The following is a 14,879-nucleotide window of genomic DNA, read 5'->3' as shown; positions in this document are numbered from 1 at the left end:
TACCTTCATTTTTGATTTATTTCTGTGTCCCCACAAGTCCGGCAGCAAGGCAGCACTGTACACAACCTGAGGTTATGACAATCTCAGTGTTGCAGCATTTTAGGACACAAATTCCAGGACAGCAAGTTGATTCACCAGCTTTCTGCTGGTGTTTTGACTCACTGTGCAGGTTTGAGTCCCTGAAGGAGATGCTATATTCATGGAATCACAAATGGCTTTGGGTTGGAAGGGACTTTAAAGATCATTTAGTTCCAAAACCCCTGCCATGGGCAGATATGCCAACCACTGGACCGGGTTTCTCAGGTGTTTGTGGCTGCATCCTCTGTGTACATGCCAAAGCAGTTTGTGCTCCCACCTGCCCTAAGAGCTGTCTCCTGTGCAGATTGCCCGTCAGGTCTCCTTGCAGCACAGTTATTGCAAAAGGGTGATGGTAGCACAGCACAGAGGCACCTTCTGAGATGGGGTCATCAGGCTGGGTGGTGCTGAGGTGGGTCGTGCCCACACCAGCTGTGGGGTACTGCTGCCTCGAGGGTTTGTTTGCAGCTGAATGTGGAGGTCCCCTTGTCTGAGTGTTTCTTGCTGTGAGGAGGCCAGAATGATAGTGTTCCCCAGGCTGATCACACTTCCACACACCATAAAGCCTTCATGTGCTGAAATAGGTGAAGGTGGCTGGGAGGTGCCTTTGCCTGGGTGGTGCAGGGTGTTGGTCCTGAGTTGGGGATGCTCTTCTGGCTTGTGGCCACCCTGTCTTGCTTGACCCTTTTGGAAAGGGACTCCATCCCATTAAAAGCCCTTCTTTGTTCCTGTATGGGGCATGGAGAGCATTGCTGAAACTGCTGAAACCGAGTCTGCTCTTTAGTGTTGTCTTGCACCCATTGTGGTTTTTTCTGTGTTTTTTTCTGTTACCCTGTACACTTCCTTTGGTAGCAGAGTAATGAAATGGAGTGCAGTGGCTCAGCAGAGCTCACTTCATTACTTTACTTGCTTTTTCCACTGGAACTGGGAGTGTCAGCCAAAAAGGTCCAGGTCTGTGTGCTGCTGGGCAGCCCTGAGGGTGAGAGACAAACCAGGAGACACTCCTTTTTGCTGAAGACGTCCTCCTCTCCTGGCCTTCGCTTTCAGAGATCTGGGTGCTGCAAAACCTGAGCAGTTGGATTATTTTAGAGAGCAGAAATGCCAGTCTGAATAAATAGCAGATGCTCAATGCTGCTTAGCCATCCCCCACTGGAACTTGCTGTTCTCCCTTGGAAGTGCATGTGCAGCTGAAGATCTTGAGATGTTCAAAAATACCAGCACTGCTTTTCTTGAGATAGGGTTTTAAAAAAAACCTCAAAAAAGCCAACTCAAACCTAGTGCTATTACAGGCTTTGGTTGCCCGGGTGAGGGATGGGAAGATGCTGGAATGGGGAGAACAGGAGGGAACCCATGGCACATGTTTGTAGCAGGGCTGTCCACGGGTTTCCCAAAGTCTAGCTTGATGCAGAGCGAGAAATCAGACTCTGAGACAGCAGCATTCAGCTCACTCCTGGTGAGGCAGAAGAGCCACTGCCTGTCCTGCCTCTCCTGTCACCCTGTCCTGCTCAGCGCTGGCACGGGAGCAGGGTGAGTAACACAGGTGACCCCTCCTGTCACCTTAAGAGCCAGTTTGCTAATTCAGGGATGCGTCATGGAGATTACAGGGGAGGGTGGCAGGTTTCCTTAGAGCCAGCTAAGCACTTTGTTAAATCGTGTCTTAGGGGAGGGGAAAAGTAAAATGCATCCTGTAAGCCTTTGCTGCCTGCCAGGGCAGTCCCGCTTTTTAATTTGACGTGCTGTAATTAGTCTAGCCACTGCAGGATCCTCGTCAGCTCCTGCGGGCTTGCCTGCTTCTGCCTACTCTGTAATTGCTGCTTCAGGGGCAGAAAACTAAATTAAAAAAAAAAAAATTAAGTGTTTTGTACAAATCCCAAGCTGTAAATTATTTAGCAGGTGAAACAGAAATGTGCTGTGTGTTTCCAGGAAGCGACAGACTGCACCAAAAATGATGCGGCGCAGCTTGCGGCTCTGCCGCTATGTGCCTTCTGCAGAGTCATGTTGTTGGGAACCTTTTCTATTTTTTTTTTTTATCTTCTGAATATATTCTTGTTGGCTGATAGCCCAGAATAGGTAGCAGAGCAAGAGGCGATGGATTGTATAACACAGCCAAGTGATTTATGTGCTTGGCTCTGCAGCTGAGCAGCATTAGGATCTCTGGTCTTTTTACCTTCAGTGTAGAAAATGTTTGAAAATTCAAGATAACAGTGACTTGCCCTCCGTCCCTCCAAACTTAGCCTGTGGCTGATTGGAAACATGTTTCCTATTGCTTTGCATGCTGTGTGAGGTTGTGTCAGCCTTTCTTTTGATATGCCTTTTGTTCTTGCTGACTTATCTCTGCTGTTATAAATGACATTAAATCTATGGACCAGAGGTCTTCTGGAGGAAGCAGGGATGCTTCTTGATAGATGGAGGTTCTCTTTGGGATGGAGAAGCATCATTGCAAAGGAATTAAGGGAATACAGCTTTGGGATTGGAGGTCAGTAGACAGAGATGAATTTATAGCAAAGCCCAGTTGCTTCCAGTTCAGTGTCTAAAAGCTGGTGTCCTTTTACCTGTGTCTGATGCAATGAGAAGCTGAGTTACACAGAGTTCCTTGAAGAGCGTAAAAATAGCACCAGGTTTTTTCTCCTGTTGCTAATGCAGCTTGTTCAGAGTGGGTTCAGATGTGGTTGGAGGCTCAAAGTAGAACATCCCTTGCGGTCTCGCCAAACCCAACACTTGCACCGGGTCATAAAAAATCGTGGAAAGGCAGAGGAACTGAGAAATAGCCCAGAAACAGCCGCTAGCCTGGATTTCATCCTGGTTTGTGTTACTCAGAAAGGTAACTATTTGAACAAGTGCAGATTAACAAATAGGGAAGGAAAGTTTTACAGGTCAGAGCTGCCATCTGCGTGTGTTTTTTGTCTTGTCAGTGAGTGCCTGCCTCGTGCTGCAGCCTCTCAGCCTTGAAATGCAAAGCTGGTCTGAATTCTCCTGGGGTGGCCAGGTAGCACGTACTGCTGAAACACAATTAGCAGTATTTACCACCCTGGCAGGGTTGCAGTGTAAATGATGCTTAGTTTCACCGAGAAGTGTGGTGTCAAGTTTAAGCAATTATAATCGTAGCTGGGGATGTGTCTGGAGAGCGTGCTGCCACCTACACCGGTTCCATTCCCCTCCAGCCTCGCTGAGGTCCCTCCTGTGGCCATAATAACTTGTCTGTGGTCCCACAGCTCTGGGACATCCCATGTGATCCTACAGGGGGTCGTTGATAGAGAAGGCTCCATTTGCATGCAGCTGTTGGCTGATACCTCCTGTTTGTTTTCCAGCTGCTCATGCTCCTTGGCACCGCTGATGGTCAGTCGAAGCTGACCTCTGAGCAGAATGCCATCAGCCTCTCCCCTGGCAAGTACCGCCACCTCGACCGTGCCACCAACGAAGAGCTGACCTGTGACAAATGTCCTGCAGGAACCTACGTGTCTAAGCACTGTACGAAAAGTACCTTAAGAGAGTGCAGCCCTTGTCCAGATGGGACCTTTACCAAGCATGAGAACGGCATAGAGCGGTGCCACCCCTGTAGGAACCCATGTGAACTGCCAATGATTGAGAAAACTCATTGTACTGCCTTGACCGACCGCGAGTGCACTTGCCTGTCTGGTACGTTTCAGACAAACGACACCTGCGTCCCTTACACGGTGTGCCGGGTCGGCTGGGGTGTCCGCAAGAAAGGAACCGAGACCGAAGACGTCAGGTGCAAGCCGTGCCCTCGTGGTACCTTTTCTGATGTGCCTTCTAGTGTGATGAAGTGCAAACCCTACACTGACTGCTTTGCGAAAAACATGGTGGTCATCAAGCCAGGGACGAAGGAGAGTGACAATGTCTGCGGTTCTCCGGCGTCCCTTCCGAACACGGCTTTGACTTCATCGAGCACCGAAGTGGGTGAGCAGCCCTATGAAGTTCCACCAACCGCTGATCTTCCCAAAGGTAATGTCCACCCCTGAAACATAGGTGTGGTTTTGACTGAGGGATTGTGATCCTGCCTTGATCAGGGCTGGTGTTAGGCTGTTAAAAATCAACCTGGTTTAAAGCCTGTGTGGTGCTTCTGCTTCATGGCATTGGGTTGCCCTCACTTGTATTAAACCATGTTTAATAACATTCTCACTGAGACTGCAGTCCTGATTGAACTTCTGGCTGTCCTGCTGTTTGGGCTGAAAGGACACGGCTTTGCCCAGCCTCTTTTCCTGTCTCTGTGATGTGCTGGCACAAATCTGTGCAGTTGTGGTGAACCAGGGCTGGGATGCAGCAGGAAAACCCCTGCAGTCTCCCTGCAGCAAGGAGATTCCTCCTGTGATGGATTCACTGCTTTTGTGCCTGTGCTCTCCTTGCTCCATTTCACTCTGTACTGTGTCGCAGTATTGGTTGAATGGAAACCACTGCTGAAACAGCCCTGCAGGAGCCTGGGCTGTCCTGTAACTTCTTTTTCCTACAGTCTTGTAAGATTAATATGTGTAATTCCTCTTTCTCTTGCTTAATTGGAAGTGGCTCATCCTCACAGCCTTTATGGTGATGCCTTAGCTGTGGCTAGTTTCAGGAGTGCTGCAGGACTCCACTTAGGGTGGTATTCTGCACTCCCTGTAGAGCAGCTTCCCTACAGTGTCTCAAATTAGGCATTTTAATTTAAAAATGCAACTTTTGATGAGCTCAGCAGCTGAGTTAGTAAATATAATAGCAGAGAAGTGTTGACAGTGGTAGGCTTCCAGCACTTCACCTTTGTTAGGTCTCAAAGCTTGCCCTGACGTTGGTGTATCATTGGGAGTGTACAGGAGGGTGTTTCCTGAACTTTGAAATCAGCTGTTGACAATTATGTAAAAGTTGAAGCATTTTCCCTGTTTGTGTCCTGATTAGGGTGTTTTGGGTAACCAAACTGGGGGCAAAACCATGTACAGACGAATACACCCACTCTCTGTCTCAGCTGGGATGAGACACAATCTGCAAAAGATGACTTTCTAAAATAATCTGTAGTTTTTGCCACTGCAGCCCTTTTTCCTATTCTCACCAGGCTTTGGCTCACATTTCACATCTGGCTGGGACCTGAGAGGTGTTGGTTGATAAGGAGACTCAATAAAGGTGGAAGGTAGCTCTTAAGGGGAAGTTTGATTGCTTCAGAGACCTAGTGCTAGTTGATTTATCTGCAGTTGCTTGCAGAGCTGATAAAAAAGAGATTTTACTTCCTTAACAAACCCAGTGGAGAGACACTAAGCCTACAAATTGTCCTTTTTTTTTGTACTTTTAATCCAAATATGAAATTCCACAAATGACCTAAAATTAATGTTCATAAACCTAAAAAGAAAAACCAACTCACTCAAAGTTGTTGGTTTTCTGAGAAATGCTGAATGTGGGACAAACCCAGGCTGACAACATGCCTTTGGTAATTAATTTTTTGTATTAAGCTGCCTCTAGCCTTAACCAGCACAGGTCAGTTTTACCTTGAAGCTCCCTCTGTAACCATACCCATCTGCTCCCAGCGGCAAACCTCAACTTCACCTCTACTCTTTCTCGCTGCCTGGCGTTGGGTTTCTGTCTGCTGGCCAAGCCGATGCTCAGGCAGGTCTTAGCCCGTGATGTGATGCCATATCGCATCTCCAGGGCCGAGGCACTCACCTCTCCTCTCCTCCCACAGGTCTGAACTCTTCAGTTCCCGATTTTGTCCCCTCTCCAGCGCCGCACGCGTCCAGCAGCATGGTGGAGCGGGCACGGTACTACAACGAAACCTCAGCCAACGAGACGGACAGCATCGGCGGGACCCTCACGGGCTCCGGCACCACCGGCCAGGCCCAGAGCTACCGGCACAAGCAGAGCAGCCAAGCGCTGGAGAAGCAGCCATCCCTGGAGATGATGGGGGGCGAGAAGCCCAGCGTCCCATACAGGCCGCCCCGGCGAGGCTCACAGAACGTCCACCAGCACTTCGACATCAACGAGCACTTGCCGTGGATGATCGTCCTGTTCCTGCTGCTGGTCCTGGTGGTGATCGTGGTCTGCAGCGTCAGAAAGAGCTCACGGACTCTGAAGAAGGGACCTCGGCAAGATCCCAGTGCCATTGTGGAAAAAGCTATTATGAAAAAGTCCACCACCCCCACACAGAACAGAGAGAAGTGGATCTATTACTGCAACGGGCATGGTGAGCAGTAGTGACCATGTGAGGTCCTCCCCACTCCAACACAGGGCTGTGGAGGAGCCAACCCCACAGACAGGGACCTGTGGTTTTCCTCATTTGGTGGGTCTTGTAGTGGGAACAAAGCCCTCACAAAGCATGGTTCCTCAGATGTTTCTTCATCCTTGGTTTCTCCTCCTTCCAATTCCCTGCTCCTGAAGGAAGAATTAATGGAGGGGGTGACACCTGCTTGCTCTAGCTTTTCTTCTTCTCACCCAGCTTCTTCCCTTCTTCCATTGGTAGAATGATTTTGAATGAAGGCACCTTCCCCCCCCCCCCCCCCATTTTCTTCCCTTCCTGTTTTTCTTCTGTTTCGTATGGTTCTTATTTTCTCCGTGACTCAGGCATGGATCTGGCTGTCTTTCGTGTTGTCGTTTATCCCCTCATCCCTGTCTGTTTCTGGAAGGCTGAGTCATTCCCCATCTCTTGGCACTGCCTCAATTTCAGTTCTTAGCCCTAAATCCCAAGTACTGGCTTGTGTCCCAAGCCCTCTCCCCACACTGGAGGCAGAAAGGTTATCCTTAAAGGCTGAGTCGTGGATGTGTACAGCTCCTGTTGTCAGGTCTGCCTGGACTCTCTTTTTGGTAGTGTTTTCTGCTCATTTAGTGGATGATTTGCTGTCAACTTTCTGATGAGACTTCAAAGATGACATGTTGTAATCTTCAAGTTGAAATTTGTAAAAATCAGTGATAAACTAATGGTGTTATGACCATGAGCACCAAGTAGCCATGATCTCCCTAGTGAGATGCACAGTTCTTCCTCTACAAAGATCCCGTGGCAATTTTGACCTTCCCTTTTATCTTGTGCAGACATTGCTCAACCTTAAACATCCGTTCACAGTTAACCTTTAGAAAAGCACATTTAACAAAGGGGGGGGTGGGGGGGGGAGGGTGGCAAACAAAGAATGGATTGAACAAAGATTGGAAGGTTTAAGAGAGATCAGTCCTTGATGAAAGTCATCCTTGAGTGCTCAAGTACAAAGCAAAGAAGGTTTTGAATAGGGCGTCTTCTGTCATGTACTTTCTTCACCTTCCTGCTGATTAATAGACCTACACTTTGTTTGCCTTCATTAATTCATTTATACAACCAGTAAGATCTTGTTGGAATTGGTTTTCTGCTTTCTCTTGTGTTTGTGTTGCTTATCAGTTTCCTTTTAACTCTTTTGTGTTCTTGGGCTGCACTTAAACTTTTTTCTGTTTCTTATAACTTTTTCCCATAACCCTTGCACTCCATTGTCCTTAAAATCTGTGGCACCCAAAGCATGGTCCATGAGACTGTGATAAGTGATCTGCAATGGAGTTACAGAAACTTACTAGACATCCTTGCTTGTGAGCACTGCCAGGAATACATGGGTTTAGCCATGATTCATAGGTCAGAAATGAGTGGTTGTTGCTAACTTGCAGTAACCCTTTTCCCCAAGATTTAATTACCAGTTGGTTGAATTTCTGATGCTTTCCTGTTTCTTGAAGCACCTCAGAGCAGAGCAGTTTGTACTGGACAAGGAATGCTCAAGTGCAGGTACCAGACCATGCTGCTTTGAGTAGGTGCAGCTCTAAATTCTATCCTGGTGTTTCGGACCATGCCTAAGTGCCTATGCTGCAGCTGATCCTTCTGGAAGCCACCTCAGAGCTGCCTTTGTGGGCACTGCTGTGAATGGGGTCACTTAATAATGATTCAAGTTAAAGAAACCATGCAGGTAAGAGAAGGTTCATGTGGAGATGGATGGCCTGTTTTAACCCATAACCTCACCTCCCAGATCATGTCATCGTTTAGGGGACAGCTTCATTCATGTTCATCCTGTGCTTCCCAGGGTGAGTTGTTCCAGCCTTCTCTGTCACGTTAACAGCTGCATAAATTTCGCAAGATCCTTGCTAAATTTTCCCTTTGTCTTGGGAAATAAGCTGGGTGTCACAGCAAAACCACACTTAGGTGATAAACCAGCTTGGTGTGATTGAACCTCTCCAGTCGGGAGGTGAATGGCGCCCTTACCACCAGTCATTCCTGCAACAGTCACGCAGGTTCCCTCTTGGCATGGGTGGCTTCGTGACTTCCTCCTGCCACCAAATGTCCTCAGATGAACTTTGTGCAATAAAGGCAGGCAAACAGGCACAAAACAATTAATGCTTTGTCTCGCTTTTAGTACAAACCAAATCATGTTGCACTAGCTGGAAGGGCCTTGCTCATTAGCTCTTACTTGGTGGTGCTTCTCTGTCGTGTCAGATATGGAAATTATTCTCCTCTGTGGTGGAGCATAAATCCCTCTCTGCCTTTCCTGTTGAAATGTCTGGCTCTTAAGACTGTTTACTTGAAAGGAGAGGTGTAGTGCTGTAAAGGAATTGACCTTTTATTTAATAACTGGCTGTACAGCTGAGATGTTCTGCAGAGCTGCCGCGTCATGGCTTAGCTTTCTGCTGCTCCAGCAGTGTTTGTTCCCAAATCATGCTTCATCCTCTAGCAGCATTTCAGACAGGGGTGAGTTTAGCAAGGAACAAACTTCAGGCTGTTGCAGAGGGGGAATCTTTCCCCTTCTGTGCTGCTGTGTGGATCCCTTCATGGTAGGCTACCAGAGCAAAGACTCCTGAGATGTGAGGACCACAGCTGCTCCCCAGGTTCAGGTGCCAGCCTTGTCTGCGGTTGCGCAAGGGGTGTAGAGGGCAATTGGGGTGTAAATGATCTTTGTGGCTGGGTGTGAAGCCCCTGGGCTGGGTGCTGGCAGTACATCTGTATGACTTCCATCCAGAGGTTGGCTGGCACATCAGCAAGGGTCTGGGGTGTGTTTATTGCCTGTTTACATAGCTCTTGCAAACAGTCTGCCCCCATTTGTTCCTAGTTTACCATCTCTTCCCTCCTAATCCTTTCAGTAAACAGCTTTAACCTTTGAAAGGAAAGTCCGGGTCTGACGTAGGCACAGGAGCCTCTCCTCAGAGGAGCTGTCCTGGGCTCCGGGCCTCACATTGGCAATCCCCCGATCCTCCCATGGCACCAGGTGGGCATCCAAGGCTTTGCCCATTTGGGGGATTTTATTGATTTCTACAAGGTGTGGGTGCTGGGTGAAGTGTGGTCAGGGTTGCACTAGCACTGTTCAGTGCTGGAGCATAGTCATGGCACTGTGATTGGACTCCTTACCAAAAGAGGGTGGAAGCAGGGGCTAAAACTTCCCCAGTTCCTGAAGGGACCTGAATTGTTTAAATAATTGAGATAGGTATGTGATCCTGATCAGCAGTTGTTGTCAGAAGGAGGTTCACTTGTCCTCATCTCCCCATGAGCTGGTATCTGTGCCTTGTCCTCTCTCTGGTCATAATACATGCCTTAAATAACAGTTCAAACATAAAAATAGAAGTAGCTTGGGAGGCTGGTGTTAGAACTAGACCCATGTCTTCAGTTGTGGATATGTTCCAGCCAAGGCAGCAAATGCCAGTGCTTCTCACTGGATTAAATGATTCAGAAGTCTGGGAAGAGCTTGCAGTGACTAACGGCCTGGGTTAATAGCCAGCTCACCTCCACGTCTGTCCTTGTGTCCATCTCACAACAGGGGCTGTCCAGAGAGAGATTGAGAAGGTAGAACAGTGTAGCTGTGGTTGGAGAAACTGGACCTCTTGCTGCCTCAGCTGGCTCTTACTTTGCAGCTCTGCAGATAGGGATCCAGCAGTTGACAGCTTGTCAGAGTTTTCCTCAGAAATTATCCACGTGGTGCCTGAGTGACATGGGTACAGGGCTGATAGGGCTCTGTGGTTTAACCTTGTATGTATGACTTCTTTTGTTTAGAAAATCAAGAATAGTCTACACACTAGGCTCATGCCTTTATTTTACCAAATACCCATTTCCTTTCTTCAGACATTTCCAGAGGTGAGAAAATGGGCTTTCAGGAGCCTTTCAATAAACACTGAGAATTGGAGCTTGTCTCTCTAATGCCTTGGAAATGCCAGATTTGCCATCATACCAAACATGCCATTTGCCAAACATGAAGATGGCATTGAATTATTTTTGCAGAAATTGCTGATACTGTTGCCTTTGGCTTTCATCCATTTAGTAGCAGAGGATGAAAAGACAAAGACTTCAAAATGTTAGGGTAAAACCTGTCTGTAGAAGCAGCTGTCTGAAATGATATGCCAGGAGGCAAGAAAAGAGTTTGGTGATTTTTTTTGTTTTTTGGAGTTGAAAGACTGAAGAATAGATCTTGGCAGTGCTGGCCTGGCATGAGATGCCACTTCCCTTTTATTTTTCTTCAAGTCTTGTAATTGCCCATTATTGCAGTGGGTGGTGAGAGCACAGCCAGGAAGCCTCTGGTTAAATAATGAGAGAAATTAACTGTTCTGCAAAAGCGGTTAGCAGCTGGGGTTGAGCTGAGGCTTTACTGCATGTAGAAGAGCACGTGCTTAAAATGGCTCCAAATCAAAGTGGGAAGTTGAGATGTGATGCTGGAGAAGTGGGGAATGTTGGGATTTGGGGGTCTTGGTTTGTCAGCGTCAGCACATTGAGGGCCATTGGTGATGTGTAGGGAGTAGTCCTTGGCTTGTGTGCTGGCTGCTGAGGGACCAGGGCTGGGCTTGAGCTTGGTCTGCTCCCAAGGAAGTCCCTGAGGGTGTTGAAGGGGGACCACATCTTGTACCTTTGGAGAGCCTGGTGCTGTGCTGCAGCTCCAAAGCACTCCCCCCTGAATATAACCAGTGGGGGTGTGGGGATGGCAGGGTCATTGCAGGCTGGATCTCAAATGGAATCAGATACTCATCTATGGTTAGTTGGAAGATGCTTATCAAAGTAAAATTACATGATTCTTTGCAAGAGACAGCACGTTAAGGTTATGTGTGAGCTTTTTGAGTCAGTCTTTTCTAGAGATCCATTACCTGATGAAGCAATGCATGGAAACAGTCCAGCTGAGAATGTTATTCCTCAGGCCTATTTAACTGCTGCTCTGTATAAGGAAACTGCTGCAGACTTGGCACTCGCAGGTCTACAGCATAGCACTGAATGCTGCTTTAGGACCCCTCCTTAGTGCTTGTGTGGGTAAATGAGATGAGAGCCACTTAGTGTAGTGGTTTTGTTTGGTAGAGGTAGTTCTCCCTGTGATCAGCTCCTGAACAGGTCTCAGCAGGTGGCCAGAGGATCACACTGGGAGGCTGGGTAAGGATGGAGGAGCTGCTGTGGAAACAGCTGGGCAAACAAACAATCCTGTCAAGCACTAAAGCTTTACCAGCTTCAAACTGCAGTGGGCTCGAGGTTTTGTGCCCAGGCCCACAGGTAGGGCAGAGATGCCCAGAGCATCTCCGGAGGGCAGGTGTGCCCATTGCTGCTGACATAATTCAGTAACCGCAACTACGCCTGGAGAGGAGCAGCCCTGGGCTTGTGTGCAAAGCCTAATACGGCTCTGGCAGGCAGTGCATGAGATGAGGGATTGATGTCTGTCCACCTGCCAAAACAGAGAGGCGGAAGGTGTTGTGTTTGTTTTTGTTTTCCAAAGCAGCCTCTTCTCTGGCATCTGCAGCTTGATGATGTGCAGATGATTGCTGGTCCCCTGATGACAGCCTGTCCACCTCTGCAGAGAGACACCCAGGCAGAAGGGGAGCTGGTTAAATTGGAAGAGACAGGAATGTGCTGGGCACCACAAAGAGTATGGATGCTCCCCCACTGCAGCTTATTCTGCTGCATTTCATGCTGCATTTGCTCCTACACGGGCACAGTACTCTGCTTTGGGTGGGATGGAGCAACTCTTTATCTGCAGCACAAACCTCTGCCATGGGAGTGTTGGGGTGGCATCTGACAATCCTTCAACCACCCAATGTAAAACATTGCTCAGGTTTGCCCAAAAATCATTTTGTCCTTTTGGGAAGCTATGTGATTTCCAAAGGGCGTATGCAAGAGCTGACCAGGGCTTCATGATAAAAGGGAGCCTTGGAAAGTGCAAACGTGGGAGGCTGCTGTTCTGCTTAGAGAGGAAGAAACCTAATCATGTACAGGTTTTATCATCTCCTGTTCCTCAGCCTTATTGCATTAGCACCAAAGACTGGTGCTTGATCACTTTTAATGTGTGTTGCTACGTGAGCAATCTATCTGCAGCATACGCAGGGCTGTGAGGAGCTCCTTTTGGAAGCTGGAACATTTGCTCCCAAATCTGCTTCATAAAAGAAAACCCAAATTATCCAATGGTCAAAATTCCTGGGTGGCCCTTGTATTAATTTAATGAGGGATTGGGATTTGTGCCTGCCCATTAAGGTGTAGGGCCGAGTGTGGGAGGCAGGGCAGCTCTGCAGGAGAGGATTGTCCTTGTAGAAAACCACTCTGAGCCCAGGGTGTTTTTGCCAAAAACCCGACAGCAGTTTCAGTGCTGGAAGGGCTGTGATTTCTCACATCAGTGGGGCTCTCACACATCACTCTTTGAATAACAAGGTTGGTTTTTTTTTTGTGTTTTTTCCTCACTCTCCAAGACTGGGAGGAAAAAAAAATGCAAGAGGTGAATTTAATCCTTGGGTTGGCATCTGTGGGTGTCTGGATATTTATATGGCTCTGGCTGTGGCAGTGTGTGTGCTCAGGGTTACCAGCTGTCCCAGAGGGTTATAATGAAGATTAACTCTGCAAAAGCCGTTTAAAATTTAATAATTACATAAAATACTTATGCTGGCCATTCTCATGCAAACTAAAGCAAGAGTAAATCCACTCAGCAGGTCACTGGTATAGCAGCATCCTGTGGTGGTGGGCAGGAGTTCAGGAGGCTTGGACCAAGGGGCTGTTACAGAGATAACTTCCACAAAATGTATTGGGAAAAGAGGTCTTGTCTCATTATGATTTTCAAGTTCCCAGGTCATAAACATTTTCATAACTACATGTGGCTGATCACAGACCTCTCTTCACTGTCTGGTTTGGTAATTTTCCAGAAAACCTGTGGGAAGTGATTGTTAGAAGTCCCTTTCTGCCTTGCAAGATTTTCAGTTTTGTCTTTAAAAAAAATGCAACAAACTCCAAACATATATTTTTGTGGTTTGTTGTCCAAACAGCTCTTGCTAAGGATATGAATCACTGGGTCCTGGGAGGGTCTGATAGCAGCACTGTCCTCCGTGGTTGGGAAAACTATTCTATCACTAACTAATCTTCATGAGTGTGTCCTTTCCAACTGTCTGACAAAAAAAAATAGAGATCATCGAGTTTCTACCCCCCTGCTGTGGGCAGGGATGCCACCCACTAACCAGATTGCCTCAGAGCCTGTCCAGCCTGGCCTTGAACACTTCCAGGGGTGAGGCAGCCACAGCCTCTCTGAGCTGCCTGTTCCAGAGCTTTACCACCCTCACAGGAAAGAATTTCTTCCTTATGTCCAATCTAACCTGCCCTCTTTCAGTTTTAGGCCATTCATTCTATCCCCCTTGTCCTGTCACTACATGCCCATGTTCAAGGGCCCTCTCCAGACGTCTTGTGGCTCCTTCAGGTATTGGCAGACTGCAGTAAGGTCACCCTGGAGCCTTTTCTTCTGTAGCCTGAACAAACTGTCTTCTTACAAGAGGTGCTTCAGCCACTTGACCATTTCTGTAGCCTTCTCTGGACCTGATTTAGCAGGTCCACATCCTTTTTATGTTGGGGACCCCAGAACTGGACACAACACACCTGCACCTCCAAGTCCTTGGCAGGGCTGCTCTCAGCCCCTTCATCCTCCAGCTATGCCAATACTGGTGATTGTCCTGACCCAGGTGGAGGACCTGGTACATCTTCAAACTTCCTCATTTAGGACCTGAAGTATATTTTGAGTGGCAGGGGGAGGAATTGAGTTTCCAATAGCTTCCCCTTTTTGGCAGTGGTCAGTGGAATTTTTGCATTTTGGAAAGGTATTTGTGTTGTGCACTTGGGATTTCCAAGTCCTGGTTTGGTTGAGCTGTGGTATCTTGTCAGCTGCAGTGTGGATGTGCTGCATCCTGGCTCTCTTGTGCAGGCTCTCAGTTGTGCTCAGACATAAAAATAGGCTGCTGTGGCTGTGTTTACATGAGTCAGGAGGATATTTGGAGGAGGGAGGTGGGCTGAGCTCAGGAGAAGAGCTGGCTTTGCAGTGATTTGGAGCTTATATCTGGGTGTAGGGGAGGGTTGGGCTGCATCACTGTGGTTTTTCTGTCTGACTTGCCTGTGCCCTTGGGCTGTGCTCTCTGTCTGTAATGCTTCATCCAGCCTGCCTGTCACAGTCAGGATTTGTCACAGCATGTGGTGCACAGATTAATACTGCCCATCTCTGGAATACCTCTGTATGTAGGTGGTAGAAGCTCCAGGTGCTCCAGCTCAGATTGGCACTAGGATGGTGGAGATCAGTTGCCCCAAGCGTCATGGGTGAACTGATGGACCTTGTCCCTGGTGATGAAGGGCTGGAGCATGGAGTTTCCTGAAATCCAGCCTTTCATGAAGCTGTCTCTGGAACCCTGGGCTGCTGAGCTGCTCATTCCGTGGCACTGTGTATGCCACAGGTCCTGGGAGACCTCCTAAACTTTCCTTCCCAGCTGTATAAGGCACCTATACAACTGATGTGTTAATCCTTTTCTATGCACTGTGTCCCTTTGTTACTAGTGGGGTGAAAGGACATGTGGCTTGGAGGGGCTCTGAGCATGAGGTTTCCCCTTCAAGGTGGTATTTTCTTGAGGAGCACTCT

General features: G+C 48.0%; 1 protein-coding gene across 3 annotated transcripts in view; it reads left to right on the top strand.

Annotated features, from left to right (window-relative positions):
• TNFRSF21 (TNF receptor superfamily member 21) overlaps positions 1-14,879 on the top strand; it is a 35,218-nt gene that overhangs the window by 2,451 nt on the left and 17,888 nt on the right. For 2 of the 3 annotated variants that reach the window (XM_030269953.4, XM_030269954.4), the window contains exons 2-3: positions 3,384-4,038; positions 5,735-6,232. In XM_030269953.4, the coding sequence (XP_030125813.4) occupies positions 3,384-4,038; positions 5,735-6,232 (1,153 nt within the window). Of the gene's footprint in view, positions 1-868; positions 1,603-3,383; positions 4,039-5,734; positions 6,233-14,879 lie in introns of those variants that run through there. The other variant, XM_030269955.4, reaches the window with a different exon arrangement.

The sequence above is a fragment of the Taeniopygia guttata genome, chromosome 3 (genome assembly GCF_048771995.1).
Source record: "Taeniopygia guttata chromosome 3, bTaeGut7.mat, whole genome shotgun sequence".
NCBI classification, from domain to species: Eukaryota; Metazoa; Chordata; class Aves; order Passeriformes; family Estrildidae; genus Taeniopygia; species Taeniopygia guttata.
Note: the sequence above shows the minus strand (reverse complement) of the source record. Positions and strands in the feature narration are given on the sequence as shown.